Source organism: Trematomus bernacchii, unplaced genomic scaffold, assembly GCF_902827165.1.
Source record: "Trematomus bernacchii unplaced genomic scaffold, fTreBer1.1, whole genome shotgun sequence".
Lineage (NCBI taxonomy): Eukaryota > Metazoa > Chordata > Actinopteri > Perciformes > Nototheniidae > Trematomus > Trematomus bernacchii.
In genome coordinates, this window is record NW_022987573.1 from 2,226,601 (window position 1) to 2,244,351 (window position 17,751).

Genomic DNA, 17,751 nt, shown 5'->3' on the forward strand with positions numbered 1-17,751 from the left:
TAATTCATTTAATATTTATCTGACTGTGGGGTTTAAACATTGTGACATTACAGTCACCGATAAACATGTTTTTGTGTGGCAAGTCATTCCTATTTTAATGCTTTTTGCAATGAATTTCTATTATTTGTATTCTCTGAAATATATTAAAGACTACTACTAAGTGTAGGCTTGTACAAAATGATAAAGCCTGAATGTAAACTTTTTTTTCTTATGATCTACAATTCATCTACTTGTATTTTACTTTTTTATTTGTAATATATAATTCCGTATTTATTATGAGCATCGTTTTCCAAAGAGCCTACCACTGACGTTTTTCTTCTCCATAAAAAAAACACGTGACAACGACTCAAGACGTCATCAAAAGGCGCCTGTCCGTGTGCTTTGCTTGTGCGACTCAGGCACAGGCTGCTTTACATGATATTTTGTGGACAAAAAAGAGTTTAAAATGCCTATGAAAGGACGGTTTCCGATCAGGAGGACTCTGGAGTATCTGAAGAAGGGAGACATCGTGTTTAAAAACAGAGTGAAGATCATGACGGTGAACTACAACACACATGGAGAGCTGAGCGAGGGAGCAAGGTCAGAGACAGCAGACTACTTCACTGTAAAACACACACACTGCTAAAACACTGCAGATATGTCTCCTCATAATGATATTTAATAAAAAGCGTGTGTTATTAAAGTGGTATGCACTCAACCCTAAATATAATTTGTGTGACGATGGGGCTGTAAATAATGATACATTCCAGTATCTATAATTGTACGCTAATTATGTGTCGTGATTAGACAAGTGTTGGTCCATAACATCTCGGGAAATGTCAGCTAAAATTGGTTTAGTGGATTTTATCATCACATAAAATGTTCTACCTATTTATCAAGGTAACTTCTAGTGTCATGCAGTAATACAAACCAACATACTGTAGTATTACATGATTCAAATTAATCAAAACCAGGCATAAAAGACCCCAGACGTGAATATAGTGCCTGCATGTTTAAATAAGTAGCTAAATTAAAGTTTTACAGTAGACAAATGAAATTGATTGTGATTAATGTTTTATTTTGTTCAATTAGACAGAATAACTCGCTTAAGTCAGCCTCACTAATAGATTTGGTATTTATTTTAACAACCTGTTTTTATAACTTTGGATATTTTCCTGTGCATTTTATTGTTTTCCTTTCACCTGCCTTAAAAGAAGACCTTTTAACTTGTGTTGAAGTTGTTTCTCTAAAATGTATTTAGAAAGTCATGCTGCCTGTCCAGTGATGCATTTCTTAAAATGTGAACTTTCTCCCTCTTTTGCAGAAAATTTGTGTTCTTCAATATTCCTCAGATTCAGTATAAAAACCAGTGGGTGCAAGTCATGATGTTCAAAAATATGACCCCGTCGCCGTTCTTGAAGTTCTACCTGGGTGTGTAGCCTTGCACTGTTTGACCTGTAATAATATTAATAATATCAGTATCATTACTATTAGGTATCCTGCCAAGCTTGGGCTAATGTCCTTTCTCTTTTCTGCAGACGATGGAGAGCAAGTGCTGGTGGACGTTGAAGGGAAGGACCACAAACATATTTCCGACCATGTGAGGAAGATTGTGGGCAAAACAGAGTGAGAAATTCAGAGTCTTTGTTTAAGTGTGTGCTGTGTTTCACTAAACCTGCATTATAAGTGCTTGTGATTATAGTTATTGGGGATATATAAATCAAATATTAAGATACGTTCATCAGACATTATACAATAAAGGATGAAACTGGATCATTTAAAGGTGGGGTAGGTAAGTTTGAGAAACCGGCTCGAGATACACTTTTTGTTATAGTCCATGGAATGCTCTTAACATCCCGATAGCAATGAATATCTTAAGTGCTTTGACAAATATCCATAAAAAAATGTAATCTGTGGAAGCCGTAATACTGTAAAAAGTACGACCAATCATTTTAGCCGGTCCGGCTAAAATAACTGGATGGCCTACCTGCCTGTCAGCCTTCCATCTGTGCACAAACTTATCTCGTGCCCTCATTGGTCATGTGCGCGTTCGTGTGTGTTGGAGGAGGGGCTCTGTAAGGAAGTGGCAGATTTTCTCCGGTTGTGTATTTTCAAATTCTAGCGATCTCGAGCCGGTTTCTCAAACTTACCTACCCCACCTTTAACTATAGTTCAGCAAGTTATTATTATTTATGTCTGTATGACGTTGTTGTGAGTGTGGACGGAGCAGCTACAGGTTTTCTGAAATGCTGCAACAAAACACATCAACTGTAATGTATTTATATAATACCAAATCATAACAGAAGTTATCTCGTGATTTCTTTTTAAAGAACTGGTTTAAACCTCTCTTAGTTTATTTGTTATACTAATGGATGATATAAGATCACTGCCTGTAAATAACTATGAATGTACAGATATTTTGAGTTGTTTAAGAAGGAAATTATTAATGTAACCGATAAATAATGGCTCAGTTTAATTTGAGTGTCATAGCAGTTATGCACAAAACAGCTAAATCAAATCAGGCCACCACTATTTTCATTTACCTCTGTGCTTTTCCTAAAATGACATCTCAATTGTACTCTGTGAAAACGGCCTATTACTTCGGTTGCCAGATATTCTTTAAACATATTGATTTACCCCCCCTTTCTGTTTACAGAGAAGTGTTACAAGCTGAGGCTCAGGCCAAGATGCAGGAATCCAATCCGGCAAACTTTGGTCCCAGGAAGTACTGCCTGCGGGAGTGTATCTGTGAGGTGGACGGCCAGGTGCCGTGTCCCGGGACCATCGCTCTGCCAAAAGAGATGACGGGCAAATACCGCACCATGATGGCAGCAGCTCAGGAGGAGTGAACAGCTGAAGAGATCTGAGTACTGTAAATGGACAATTTTATGGTTTTGTGTTATGTATGATTTTATACGAATACACAAGAGGACTCCTGCATTGCATACTTTGCTGTAAATATGAGTAATTAAAGGGGTCCCACTATGCTGTGCATTGTGAGAACGTTACTGGACTGAGACTCTTGAGTCCACCATGAGCAGCAGGAACCTTCCAACACACACTGAAAACTGGTCGAGGTTTGGGTCACTTGACATCTGTTTATACGTGAGGTGTCTGGATTGACAAATCAATACATCCGGATGCAATTTACATCCAGCCCAGTGTCAACCCTGCAATGTAAACATTCAAATAAAAAATGATTTGCCTACGTGGCTGTAGTTGTCGCTCTGTTTGAACATTAGGAAAATCTAAGTCCTGAGTGAGCGTAACCACAGCGTTTTCATGTGAGACAGGATTAAATTGAGATGCAAAACTTCCACCAGATTTATCACAAGAACGAGAAACATTTTACAGAGACAACGTTTTTATTGGTGCTGAGATGGAATTGTAATAAATTGATGTCTGTGTGATTTAAAATGTTTTACCAAATTAGCTAAACTGCTTATACACCATGAAGCTCCTGGAGTTATTCACACTGTCACAAAACATTTACCGTGTCACATGTTTTACTTCTTAGGATCTGACAGCACAGATAAGCAAAGTGAGTTTAGCAGACGACACAAAAAACGGAAGTCTAATGACGATAAACGTGGACGTTCTGACTGACAGGAAAGACACATTAATGTTAGGACGTAGCAGCACTGAGTGATAATACTTGCTGGCATGTAGTGTTAATTTATCTGACAAACAAAAACTGTCTAATGTTGCTGTTGGGCATTAAGTCAGTCTTTACAAATGCTGATTCCTATCTGTAAACTATGATTCCAGTGAATTCTGGTGCTTAATTTGTTGCCTATGATGTGCTTCGGCAGATAGTGTTCAGTTGATGGTGAGTGCCGTTTGGATGAACTCTTAATGGACTTGTTAGATGACTACCAAACATATAACATGCTTCACATACAGATCTCGGCCAACAGCACATTACAGGAGCTATGAGATTTGATCAGAATGTGTAACACAAAATGAATATAGCAATACGAGAAACTGGGCCACTTGCTCTTTTAGAAAGACCAGCATCAAACTGCACTTACACAGACATATGCCCGTGCTCATTTGGATCAGCATTAACATCACAACCTTTAGTGGTCGAGCAGTAAAACATTGCAATTGTTCCGTTTACTTGGCTCAATGTGGTGTTTGAGATGCTTAAAACAACATTACCCTTTCATAGCAAGGCCAACATGACAGACTAGATGCACAAGATCAACACTTACGTCCATGCGAACAGAAACAGGTCAACATGTTCATTTAGATTTACAGAAAAAACGACTTTCACTGACACAGAAATGAATAGCTGTTATAACATACATACTCGACGCATGGACAGTGTATTGCAGATGCACATGTGGCTGTTATTTAAAGTATGATGATTAAAAGCTTTAACCTCTGTTAATGTAATCATAGTCAGTGTGACATTTACATAACAGGATCAGCAATAATTAGCCTTTCATTTCCCTTATAAAGTGGCTCTGCACCAACAATTGTGACTGAATAGGTCATTTAAGCCTGGGATTACATTTTAATATATAACATCGTATTTAATCATCACTTTCCTGCAAACAATAGGCTGCCCGACTGCTGTCATATAAGGCTAATTTCATGTTTCATTATTATCAGATGGTTGTTCGGTGATAGTTGTAATGTTGCTCATGGACCAGCTGGAACAGTAAAGCATGGTTGGGTGCTTTGGTTAAAAAAACAGCAGGTACTTCAATTACCACAAATAAACACATGTGCGGGTACACCAAGATGGCACTAATGAAATTAAAGGGCAACTGATTTTACACATCGAAGTCTGTTTTCACTGGAATACAGGAAGTACTTTCACAAAAAAAGGAAAGACAGTCGTTCACAACAGATGTTGAAACATGTTGAAACATGCATTAATCACTTCCGTTTGTTCACCCTTGGCCGAAATTAAATTTTGATTTTGTTCATAGCTTCAGCCGTCTTGACTGTCCGATTAAACAAATGTTTAAAGTAGCATTCTTCTGTCTTCCATTGTTCATGTTGTCCCTGATACTACAGGGTTCATATCTTCAGAACATGCCTGTACAAATAGATGTTTAGTTGCAGTGCTTAAAAACTGTGCATGCTGGGATAGGCTCCAGCCCCCTGTGACCCTGTACAGGATAAGTGGTTAAGAAAGATGTTGGAAATTAAGGAAATCAATCCAGACTACCACGCTCTAGTACACATTTAATTTAGTGACTAATCTTTGTGTGGTTCAGCAGACCTCACCCAGACTAAAATCAGTGGGCTCATTAGTCATCATGTAAAGTGAGCTAGCCTTGCAGGACTTGGTAAGTAGCAGGTGGGTCCATCTTGTTTTTTTTTGTGAAAGGTATCAGTGCTTCTTTTTTTTTTGTTCTGTAAGGGTGTGCTGTAGCTCTCTGAGGTTCTCTGACAGGAGCTCCACTTCATCGAGACGCCCGCTGAGCTTGGCGTCAAAAATGTAGGCCCTGATGTTGTCAATCTGCTGCAGGAGCAACTCTTCCTCTATCATGTCCACGTCGGGCAAAGCCTCATCATCGTCCCCTTCGAAGGGGTTGGTGGGGTTGGTGGAGACCTCTGGAGAGCTCCCGGACGCCTCCAGGAAAGGGTTGCCTGTGTCTGTAGTGCCGTCCTCCTCGAAGGGGTTGCCTGGTGCCGACTCGGCCTGTTGGTCTTCCTCCACCTCTTCATCTTCATCGAACGGGTTGTATTCTTTCTTCCCGTTGCTCACCTCTTTGTGTTCTCTCTTTATTTCCTCGAAGAAGGGGTTGGATGGATCCTCCTCAGTTGGGGTAGACTCTTCATCGAAAGGGTTGAGGGGGGTGTTGTTCTGTCCTTCACCACCCGGGGGGGTCACATGCCCCCCTAAGCTTCTCAACCGGGGGGGTGACTCCTCCTGGCTCGTGAGAGCAGGGAACGCTCTGACAGAGAACGGACTCTCAGCTTTCGGGGTCAGCTCCTCTGCTTCAGGGTCTCCTTGGAAGCCCGCTGGCGTACTGATATCCAGAGACCTCTCCCAAGTGAAGGAGGGCTGGGTGGAGGGCTGGGTGGGGCCCACCGTGGGGCCCCAGTGCTCCCTCTCGTCCCTTTCCCACGCTTCCAGGCGGTCCAGCTCCCCCTGCTGCAAGCTCTCCTCCTCGGCCATCTTCTGGGAGAGTGCGATGGCCAGGCTGGTCTGCTGCTGGTCGTATTCGTCCTGCAGCTGACGCAGGTTCTCCTCCAACATGGCCACCTCGTCTGTTCTGTTGGCCTCCCGCGCCTGGCGAATGAACGACCGTATGTTTTCAATCTGCTGCAGCAGGGGGTCCTCCAGCTCACTGCGGGTATGGACGGAGTCTGCGGAGGGCAACCAGCCGCCAGCTTTGGTCATGCGTGGAGCTCTGGGGGCTTGCGGCTGCTCTCCGTTGGTACTGGGGGTTGGACGGTTTTTCTCAGACTCCTGCCTCTTCTTCAGGGTCTCCTGGCTGACCTGTTGAGCAGGGAAATATAGGGTTAAACATTTGTTATGAAGGAAGATGAAGAATGAGTGGTAGGAGAACACAGTCTCACCAGTCTCTCTTGTTGGAGTCTCTTCTCTTGCTCCTGTTTCCTCTTTTCTTTCAGCTCTTCATATTTTGCCTTAGTGGTTAAAGGCATGAGACCTAACAGCTTCTCCTAAAACAAGGAGGACAAGAAGAAGGGCAGAATTTAGGGAAAGGAGAGGTCAAATTGGAAAGACGTATGGAGCAGGAGTACTGTATTAATGTAGTGAGTGATTAATGGGAAACCCCAGTGCAACCCAACTTTGGGATGTAGCCTGAATATTACCTGAACAAATAGTGTTGCTGTGTATCGGATCATCTTCTGCAGCTGGAGGGACTTTGGACGCGGTGGTGGATCATCTTTTGCTCCTAGTGTTAAAATCTTCTTACTGAGAAGAAAACACATATTTAACAATATGAATGAAGAAGACTTTTGTTCAGTTTTGTTATTTGATAGATTGATAGCTACCTTAGGGCATCGATTAGTTCGTAGTATTTCTGCACTTCCAGTCTCAGTCCACCAGCCGTGTCAAGATTATATGTAGTTTCTCCGGCACTGTGAAAGCATACAGCCATGACAGTAAGCAAGAAGTCTCCAGTATCACAGATTATTTCTCACCTGCTAACTAAATGACTTTCTAACTGGAGCTTACTTGAGCGACTCGGCCATTCTTATGTATTCTGGAGCCTTTTCATCCACTTTCTCCATGCACATCCTCAGCCTCTGACAGGAAGACAAGTAGAGAGCAAGTGAACAACAGGAAACCCCAAAAGCCAAACACTGAATGACGGGAAGGATACAGCAGTGTAAACTCAAGACAGCGTGAAAAGTAAACAGACTTGTGGGAACAGAAAAATAGACATATTTAGAGTTTGTTCTTATTTTAACTTTAATATTGTTTGATGTGCCAAACCTCATAAAGTTTCACAACATCCGGCATGTGGTCCCTCTCTTCCAGCTTCTGCTGTCTCTTCAGCAGCGTGTCCATGCAGTGGTGACAGCAGCGGATCTTCTCGTCGTCCTTCTCCTCCAGCATGGAGGTGACGCTGCTCAGGCTGCTGATGCTGCCTCTCCTGGAGCCCATCCCACTGTTCCCCCCCCCTACTTGGGGAGAATGGGAATGAACGGGGCTTCCAAGTACACCGAGGTTAACTCGAGTCCCGCTGATCAGCTTTTCTGTGCACAGATAAAAGGCGGACTTGTCACAGCATGGAGACACACATGGTGAAACGTTACTTTAATATTAATTTTTTTGCAGAGATTTGCTCATACGTACGAGCCATAGGTAAAAGGATGAAGTCCATGCACTTCCTGCACATGATGGACCCACAGAGACGGCAGTGGTGCCGCCTGTTCCGGATGTTGAACTTGTTTCCACAGTCAGGACAGAACGGGACATCCGAGTCATTCACCCATGACACCACTGACTTCTCGATAGCTATAAAGCAGGATGAACACTTAATAATTTATAATATTAAATCATTTATATCAACAAACTCATAGGATTCATAGTTGTAATAGAAACATGTGAACAAACCTCTGATTTTGGCGACATCAGAGTTCATCCTGTCAAACGATGTCAACTGAAACAACAATATTTTATTGCAAATTAGTTTTCACAGTAACACCTTGAGTGTAATATTAACAACAGGAACATATTTATGGTGTGAATGAGTTCCGATGCTTTGTAAACATACCTTTTCCAGTCTAATGATGAGCTTGTTGACCTCAATGACATAATGATCTATCCTGGCTGCCCGGTGTTTTTTAAAGAAGTCAAGGTGACTTCTGGTCGCTCCTACAAAACAAAGAGAAAGGAAACCGTAAGAGTTCAGCAAGTGGTTGCAGCTTTCAGGCGTTCTTAAATCATTCTTTTATTATTATCAAATGGTATGAAGAAAAGGAACTTTTAAAAAGGAGTGGGGATTTTCTTTCGCCCAGTTTTATATTCTCACCCAGTTCCTGAGGCTCCCACATGTAGGGGTCCACTCCTCCATAATAGAATGACTCATAACTGCCTGTATCCGGTCTGTCATCTCCATCCCGTTTCAACAGCTTGTCTTTGGCCTTTTTTGCCTTCTGAACCAAACCTGTGCACGAATAAAAATAATTTCACTGTTACACCAAATATCCATATATATTGGTTTTAACTTCATCCAAATAGCTGCTATAAATCAGAGAGCTAAACTCCGAGCATGCCTCTGTTTCCAACTGAGATTCTTCCTCTTTAGTTTTCACAATTTTCCACTTTAATCTACTGTCCCTCCCTGCAGCAGAATATGTTGCCAATTCATCCTGGCAACAATCTCCCCCAGTCAAACACTGCAGTGCCTTTTATCAAATTCAAACCATACTCCTTATGCTGCTTTTTAAGAAGGCAGTACTGTCTTTTTGCTTAACTATTCAGCACTAAGTATTTTACTGTTTCTTAAGACCCTGTTTTGCACAACTTGATAAGACTCAAATGGCTTCATGGCAGTGAGCAGAATCTTCAATAACAATCAATGGGACTCACTTTTGATCTGTCCCCTCACATCGCGGTCATCCCCAGAGTGCTCCTCTTCAAAGTGGGCTTGGAGTTGGTAGAATGACTGAAGGTCCTTCAGGCAAAGTGGGCAGAGAAAGCCCTCCTTCACTTCACCTGTTCCTTCAAAGGGGGGTGGATAACTGGAGGCCATGACAGCGGCAGGATGTGTTTTGGGAAAAGAGATGCAGGTTGGGAGATTCTTGCTTTGGTCCACATTTCACGGGGTGTGCAATCCACCCCAGAATGACTCCATCACGCCAGAGAAAATCTTGGGACACTGAGAATGGGGCAGATCAGATTGAGGCTATTAATATTTAACAAAATCCAAATATGATATTCCAGATACTTGGTGGGATCAAAGTATTTACTAAACATGCCCAAAAATCTAACACAGATATGAAAACATGTATTATGGTTAACATGTAAGTTTCAACCACTAATCTGGTCATTTATGCAAACTTTATAATGTGACTTACGTGATGAAACATGAGATGCAAGTGTGTCAATAAACAGCCATATCTAGCAGACACACTTTATTACAGGGTATTGGAAGCAGATCTGTATTACGTGGTACTCTTTTAAAAATGCAATCAAATTGCGGTTGTTATACCTGTAGAAATGGAGGTTAGTTATCATGTAATATAGTTCTCATGAGTAACAAAGGTTTACATGTTCAGCCCGCTCTGGTCCTCTACAGAAAGCTATGCTAACAAGCTAACGTTACTGCTGACAGTTTTATAAGTTGCACAAATCTTACAGAGCACACATTTTACAACCATTACAGTGACTTAACGTTACAGATTTAATATTAACGTGTAATATTAGCCAGTTTAAACACCTGACCCACCCATTGAAAGACTAACCTAGATAACTTAGACAATAAGTTACGTTATTTGCTTTTCTGACAGCAAGCGAGCACTATTTTATCCAGCATGTGAAATGTACATATTAACTGTATAAACGCTTAAGGTGTAGCCTGTAGTTTAATATATTTGTAACACCGTTATACTGACCACTGATTGTAACGTTAGCTACAAGATGCTAACAGCAGCTCTCGCTTTCTTTAGCCATTATTTATTTGATCTCATTGTTCATAACACGGACATAAATAACTTACAACTTAGCAAAAACAAATAATCGAAGAATATTTGTAACACGGTGGATCAGTTATACTTACAAATGAATCCAATAAGTGTGTGTTTGACAGTTTCTCTGTGACAGCTCGACAACACCAGCTGCAGCAGCAGCAGCCCTGCCTGGTCATGTGATTAGCGTTCAGTGGGTAAGGCAAGCGAAGAGGGACAAACCGGACAATAGACACAAAACAATGTATTTACATAATGCAGATTCAATGACAGTCTTCAGAATAATTTTAAAGAGAAGTGTTGGGGAAGTTACTTGAAAAAGTATGGATTTGCAAGCTTCCAATAACTTCACACTGGAAGAATTAACACTAAAGCTACTCTAGGGATAATTTATGGTTGGTTTACTTTGAATAACTTTTAAATTGTTTCTATTCTATTTCTTTATATTTTTTGTGCATGCCCTTTTATTTGATCTCATAGTGTTTTATTTTTTGTCTCCATCTTAACTTTTGCTTTAACAATTAAAAAGTCCCCTCTGTGGGACGAACAAAGGTATTCTGATTCTGATAAAGCTACATATAAATTGTAGTTAATTACTAGATCAATGCGAATATGTGCGAATTTATAACACATTCTTATACAACAACACATAATAAGTCACATGTCAGCAAAAAAACTCAATCATTTCAATAATTGCCTTCTTGTTTACATTGCTTGCAAAAACAAAAATACCCAACTAAAAATATATTTAACTTGCACTTTTTGGACAAGATAAAGGTTAAATTACCCCTCAAGTCCCCTGCACTGATGTCCACTTCCTGTTTCAATACCTCACCTCGCCTCTAGGCGGCGATATGAGCACGTGCACGTGCAGCACCTATCTGTGCTTCACACGTTACCGGTAATCTGCTAATATATTGAATATTTTCGTGATTTCAGGTTTAAGAATCTTTCAACCCATTACTCTCCTTGATTGGACCCCACTTCCCCCATCTCCATGTTTAATTGCTGTCATTATCAGTGATCATCATCACCCTAATCGGAAACTCTCTGGTTTATGCAGGAACAAGTTTGCTCACCTGCTGAGGACGCCACCGTCAGAAGTTCAGAACTATTATCACAACAATGTAAGTGTATAATTTAACTTTGTGTCATTGTGCTTCATGCTTTATTATGTGTTTGATTCTGCTTTGTTTTCCTGACATGGGCAGTTAATGCTGCATGAAGTTTGTCCTGACTAGTTGATGTTGCTCTCTTTAAAGGTATATGGGTATACGTAAGAATGGAGAAACCAGCTCGAGTAAACTAGAATTTGAAAGTACACAACCGAAAAAAATCTGCCCCTTCCTTCAGACTTCCTTACAGAGCCCCTACTCCAACACACACATGACCAATGAGGGCACGAGATAAGTTTGTGCACGAGATGGAAGGCTGACAGGCAGGTAGGCCATCCAATTATCTGCCGCGGGCCGGGGCAGATAATTGGACATGCTTTTTACAGCGCCACGGATTCCACAGATGAAATATGTGCAGGGCCGCCCCTCCTCATTAGGGTCTGAGACCTAGGTCGGCGAAGACCCGCGACCGATAAACCTTTGACCCCCGCAACATATGTGAAAACTCACCAAATTTTGCACGCGCGTCAGAAGTGGTGCAACTTGCGATATGTAATTGGTTCCGGAACTTTGCGTAAAAAATTGCGTAGGCCACGCCCACTTCCGTTTTTAACGTAAACTCCCCCCACTTTAACTTTCACGTAAACGAACGAAACTCGCTACGCATATCTAGGGTGCGGAGACGAACAAAAAAGCCTCTTGGAGGGGTATAAAATAACGTACAGGAAGTCGGCCATTTTGAATTTGGCGTCGGAAAAACGCGATTTATCGCGTTTTTCGTCCTCCGCACGAAATCTATCTTCTCCCAGGGACTTTATCCATACGACTCGAAATTCGTCAGGTAGCGTCTCGAGACATGGGCAATTCAAAGTTATCACGGAAGTCTTTTTCTTTCGCACGGCGTAGCCGTGATTTGGCGCCAAAGTTCGCGTTCGCTTGATGCTAGGCGATCCCTCGCCATGGAACACGATGATGTCATAACACCAACTGACATACTCAGAACGCCACCAAACTTCACATGATGGTTAACACTGCGGCCCTGAACAGCTCTACGTCAAATTTGATGTTACTTAATATGGCGTTACCATGGCAACACATCCCTCGCCATAAAACACGGTGTCGCTGTAACTCCAATGGACGGTCCCATCGTCCCCCAATTTTCACTTTTATATCACCGGTCCATGCCTCAACAGCTCTACGTGAAATCTGAGATCTCACCGTATGCCGTTTCCATGGCAACGCATCCCTCGCCATAAAACACAATGTTGTCTTAAGTCAATGGAAAATGGTCCAAACTGCACCACACTTCAGATGATGGCTAATGGTCCGGCCCTCAACAGCTCTATGCCAATTATGGGATGTCATCATATGCCGTTTCCATGACAACGCATCCCTCGCCATAAAATACAATGTTGTCTTAACTCAATGGAAAAGGTTCCAAACGGCACCAGACTTCAGATGACAGTTAATGGTCCGGCCCTCAACAGCTCTACACCAATTATGGGATGTCATCATATGCCGTTTCCATGGCAACGCATCCCTCGCCATAAAACACGGTGTCGCTGTAACTCCAATGGACACGGTCCCATCGTCCCCCAATCTTCACTTTTATATCACCGGTCCATGCTTCAACAGCTCTACGTGAAATCTGAGATCTCACCATATGCCATTTCCATGGCAACACATCCCTCGCCAAAAAACCCGATGTTTCCGTTACTCCTATGAAAATGGTCCAAACGGCACCAGACATCAGATGATGGCTAATGGTCCTGCCTTGAACAGCTCTACGCCAATTATGGGTTGTCGTCATATGCCGTTGCCATGGCGACAGATCACTCGCCATCAAACACAATGTTTATGATACTGCTAAATACTCCTAAATACATTGTCCCATCGGCCTGAAACTTCCCACGTTTGCCAACGGCCGAGTCCTCGAGACATCTGCCTGACGTCGACGTGCGGACAACAGCCTGCGGAGCGTCGAAGACCCGCTCAACGCTGCTTGCAGCTTTAAATTATTATTATTATTATTATTATTATTATTATTATTATTATTATTATTATTATACATCCATGCTCCCTACACGCAGATCACGCAGACTGCGTGGGGCCTCACCTCGCGGAGGGGGCCTCACGCCCCCCCAGTCGACGCTGGCGACACAGAGGGCCTCATCATATAACTTTCCATGGAATATATCAAAAAGTGTTTCTGAAGTGAATTACCTACCCTACCTTTGAGTTCATTATGTTGGTGTGCAATGGGTCCCAAGGAAACTGTCAGTTGAGTTGGATTTTGTTAATTGATAAGTTGTTCAGGAATTTGCATTAAAATGAACTGAAGTGATAAGAGCATTATGGAATCTTGCATTATAACCTAGCCTGAGGCATGTTGCAACATTTTGACCTTTAACTAGCTAATTCACCTTCAATTTATAGTTTTATAAACTTTGTATTGTTTTAGCCTTCGGCTCAATTTGCGATAAAACAAAATGCCATGTTCATGAAGTAAAAGCTAAATTATTCCCTGAGGCCTCTAGTCAAATAGGCTTTAGTATAATTGGTTGGACTGACTCAGCCGTTCTCAATCTGTGGGGTCAGGAACACAAATCTAATGATGATTGAATGTATAATGAAAAAGTATTTCTGTTAGGCCTACGTAAAATAATGTTTAATAGATGTTATCCTGATTTTTGATTTTGTATTGTAAAGTCCTGTTAGTTTTACCTTCATGACTACACAACTTCAAATTACTTCTTCAAACTTATATGACCCCATTTAAAAGGAAATATCACATCTACATTCAAAATAACCTGTGATGAGCTGTCACAAATAGACTTTGCCTAATTTTTAAGGCTCGAAAAACCCAAATTGTAAACAAAAATGCTAAACTAAAGACTGAGTAATAAAAGTGTGTGTGTGTGTGCATATCACTTCCACATTCACAGATAAGATATTAACCTTTTAGAGAGTTTACACATGACCTTAACATAAAAATAAATGCCAAAGCTACACAGGACCTAACTGAATAATATGTTAGTATTATTTGCCCATTGCATCCTGTCCTTGTTCATGTTGACTAAAAATAATTACTTAAATATATACAAGACAGTTTCATATAGTACGATTTGGTGAGGGTTTGATTGAATAGTGTTTAGTGGTGCCCAACCATAAAAGCTTTAGTGGTCACCACATTGTGTTTATCTGGTTGCTTTATAACAGAGTCAAAACCCTTTGCTCCCACTCATTGTAAAACTTGTTAGATCTGCCTGTGATACATTCAGCTGTATTGCATCGTAACAAGAAAGTGCTTTATGTGTGCTCAGAAGAAGCAGATGGATTCAGCTCTCCTTCCTGAGTTTATTACGCTGAAATTATTTGTGTGCATCGTTTAATGGTTTATCATTCCACTGAAACGTTACTGCTGGATTTGAATGTTGTGTGTGCCATTTAGTGGAGCTCCTCTCCCATAAAGTGTCCATGCATGTAATTGAGGAAATAATTTGCATATTGATCAGGCCTGTGTAGGCAGCTGCTGTGATGGAATGAGCCCAATTAAAGTGAGAAGAGGACATCTGCCACAGTGCGTGTGCAGTTGAATTGCATGAACCATTAGATCAAGCTAAGGGACAGTGTCTGCCTTGTTGGACTACACACCTACCTGTTGGGTTGAAACATGTAAAATACTTTAATAGTGCACTTGAGGCAGGAATTACTGCAACTTCAGCCATACATTGTTACCAATGCGTTTTATTGTCCAACAAAAACATTGGTGTTTTGACTTTAAGGCAAAGGTATAACTTTGAATTTACAACAATAGGTTAAATAAACTTAATCCATGCAATTTATATGTAGAAAAATAATCAGTGACACTTTATAGTTGCGGTGGTATTCATTATATTATACAGAAGTATAAAACAAATAAACATAAATCAACCAATCAAGGGGTTTCCTCTGCAAAGCCGTAAACACACTTCCATAAATCATATTTCAGGATGCACTGACAAGCGTGTGTTTCCTCACAGAGGCAACATCGCCAAAACCAGGAGACTGATGCTGTCATTCTTGGACTTGGTTTTAGCATAATTGACTAATTAATAAAATAAAGAGTTAATATTTCTAATAATAATAATTCCTTAATAAAGTTTAAGATATGGCACGTACTCTAATGAAAACCATAATCAGCGATATTTAGATATATAAAGACAATTTCGCCCTCCCAAAAAAAAACAGCAGAGATGTTTTGCAATGATGATACAGACAGTACTGTCGCCCAAAGAAAAACGGTAGCACAAAAGATTCAATGGTGTAACTTCTTTTTTCATTTTTAATAATTCTTTATGGTCACTTCATTTACACATTTATTTGTTTACAATACAGCAGTACACGCGCACCAGACCAGTGTTTAACCTACTCTGCTTCCACTAAATCCTCCTCGGGTGCAAACCTTTTGCCCGGGTGTTGTCTCTTCTCCTCGGCATGGCTCTTGTTGATGTTGTCTAAAAAGTCGAGCAGCAGATTGGTCTTGCTGCAGCTCGTAGGGTCCAATACATCACAGGGACTGTTCGTGCCTAAATCCGGACTGGAGTTATCCAAAAACCGTTTCCCTGGGTGCTGACGCTTTTCTAACTCGGCGAACTCTTCGTCTCCATCTGAATCCGCGTCCCAGTCCCCATCGTCCTCCTCATCCTCGAAGTTGCGCTTACCTGGGTGCTGGCGTTTGCTGTGCAGCACCAGGTAGCGCTTCCCCGGGTGTTGCCGTTTTGAAAGTTCACTCAGGAACACAATGGGGTTTTCAGAAACGTGTTCCATCGTGACGCGCTTCCCCGGGTGCTGCCTTTTCTGGAGCTCCATGAAAGAGTGCATTTCATCTTCGCGTTTGCCCGGATGCTGTCTCTTTTGAACATCCACGTACTGTTCATCCTCATCTTCTTCTCTCCTCCCCGGATGCTGCCGCTTCTCCAAATCCTCGATGTACCTCTTACCGGGATGTTGTCGTTTTGTCACCCATTCTGTCTGAGAAGAAGACCCTTCTGGAAAAGGGAACACATTTAGATTAATTAAAGGAGATCAAAGTCTAATTTAAGTTTCCCTAACTGCTAAAATGTGTTTCTCCCGCCTTTTATAGACCGTGCGTAAATTACGCACCAATGAGTGTAGCCTTGGTCCACATTCCTTGCAAACTAATACATTGAAACTAGATTCTTAACCAATTTTAACAATTTAAAACACATTAACAAACATTCTTTCTTCACGATGTTAAAATTGTATCTACATTAAAAACAAAAAGTACGTAAAACTGCTTAGAAGATGTTGCCATCAGTTAAAGCCTTCCAATTTAAACACAAGGCAAATAGCCCAGATTTCAATGCCATAGTATTGGTAAATTGAAATTGGAATATCCAACATTTTAGATACTTATTGGCACTCTTTTACACCAAATATATCTGTCTGGAACATTGATCCAACACAAATCCATGTTACGCACCGTTTCTGCCGTATTCATCCTGCATCTTCCTGAGAATGGACCGTAACAGGAGACTCTCTGCTCTCTGTAGTATGATGTCGTCTATGGTCCTGCCGTCTGTCTCCTCCTCAGCGGGGAAGCCCTGTCCTCCACACACAGTCATGTTGCAGACCACGAGAGAAGCCAAGAGGAGCAGACATGTCGACTTCATGGTAATGTGGGTGGTCGTCTGATGAAGAAATAGATTATGATCTATGGGAAAAGGTATGATACAAGAGATGAAATTAATGCGGGAACAATGAGAACTCTCTTATGTCTACACTATATGTTTAAGAAGATTTAATATCGAAACCACGAGTCTTATTTTCGATTGTTACTCGCCTTTCAGACGAGGACGATATCATTTTTTCATTGCAAACTATTTCAGTTTGTTAACAGCAAATTCAGTAAGCTGACTATTGTTTTCCGAACCGTTAAAAGTTATAATAAAATCAAGGCAATTATCAAAAAACGAATCGGCATTAAAAACAAATGCAAACTCAGCCCAATTTTAAACTTGTTTGAAACAATTGAAAATGATGGAAACGCTGCCTAAAAACCTCCAAGGTGAATCTTTAACAACGCAAAAATAAATTGCACCTACACAAATAGATAAGACGGAGCCATTAATACATAAAACGGACACATTTGCGTTGTATACATGTTTATTCTAAAGTGCGCCAAACTCACCTGGGAAGTGTCCAAAGTGTCTCCTCTGTTGAGCTCGCGGTGATGCTCGTTGCTCTCAGCCTCTCGCAGCGGTTGGTGACCTGTGAAGGCCGGGTCTGGAGGTATGAGCGGATAACTTCGCGTCTCAGCATTTATACTTACCGGTCACTGTCGTCATACCCACATCGGAGTCATTTCTCAGGATCCCTCACCCCTGATGTCACCAAGTCGTGCGCAACTATGTACTGAATGATCCTCCTATTGGGACCGCTGCCCAGTCTGTCAATTGATAAAAATAAACGCAAGAATGAGAGAGACAGCAGGCACTACTACACACGATTGTATAAGTTAAGGTCA

At 41.3% G+C, this 17,751-nt stretch overlaps 3 protein-coding genes across 4 annotated transcripts; 1 reads left to right on the forward strand and 2 right to left on the reverse strand.

The window, feature by feature from the left end:
• The first annotated feature begins 371 nt into the window (after positions 1-371).
• mrps25 (mitochondrial ribosomal protein S25) lies at positions 372-3,187 on the forward strand. Its single transcript, XM_034126330.1, has 4 exons — positions 372-579; positions 1,304-1,410; positions 1,518-1,605; positions 2,636-3,187. The coding sequence occupies exons 1-4, from the start codon at positions 446-448 to the stop codon at positions 2,826-2,828; spliced, it is 522 nt and encodes a 173-aa protein (XP_033982221.1). The 5' UTR covers positions 372-445; the 3' UTR covers positions 2,829-3,187.
• Positions 3,188-3,325: 138 nt separating this feature from the next.
• Positions 3,326-10,288, reverse strand: LOC117479380 (rabenosyn-5). The gene is made up of 12 exons (XM_034126329.1): positions 10,200-10,288; positions 9,011-9,299; positions 8,451-8,585; positions 8,193-8,293; positions 8,033-8,078; positions 7,772-7,933; positions 7,409-7,671; positions 7,148-7,218; positions 6,964-7,050; positions 6,781-6,883; positions 6,523-6,627; positions 3,326-6,442 (listed from the first exon to the last, which is right to left on the reverse strand). The coding sequence occupies exons 2-12, from the start codon at positions 9,171-9,173 to the stop codon at positions 5,327-5,329; spliced, it is 2,352 nt and encodes a 783-aa protein (XP_033982220.1). The 5' UTR covers positions 9,174-9,299; positions 10,200-10,288; the 3' UTR covers positions 3,326-5,326.
• A 5,238-nt stretch (positions 10,289-15,526) lies between these two features.
• Positions 15,527-17,508, reverse strand: trh (thyrotropin-releasing hormone). Of its 2 annotated transcripts, none has more exons than XM_034126604.1 (3): positions 17,416-17,508; positions 16,708-16,938; positions 15,527-16,252 (listed from the first exon to the last, which is right to left on the reverse strand). In XM_034126604.1, the coding sequence occupies exons 2-3, from the start codon at positions 16,895-16,897 to the stop codon at positions 15,630-15,632; spliced, it is 813 nt and encodes a 270-aa protein (XP_033982495.1). In that variant the 5' UTR covers positions 16,898-16,938; positions 17,416-17,508; the 3' UTR covers positions 15,527-15,629. The 2 variants fall into 2 exon arrangements, with proteins under 2 accessions (XP_033982495.1, XP_033982496.1); XM_034126605.1 differs by having other exon boundaries at positions 16,708-16,915; positions 17,416-17,495.
• Positions 17,509-17,751: the final 243 nt, after the last annotated feature.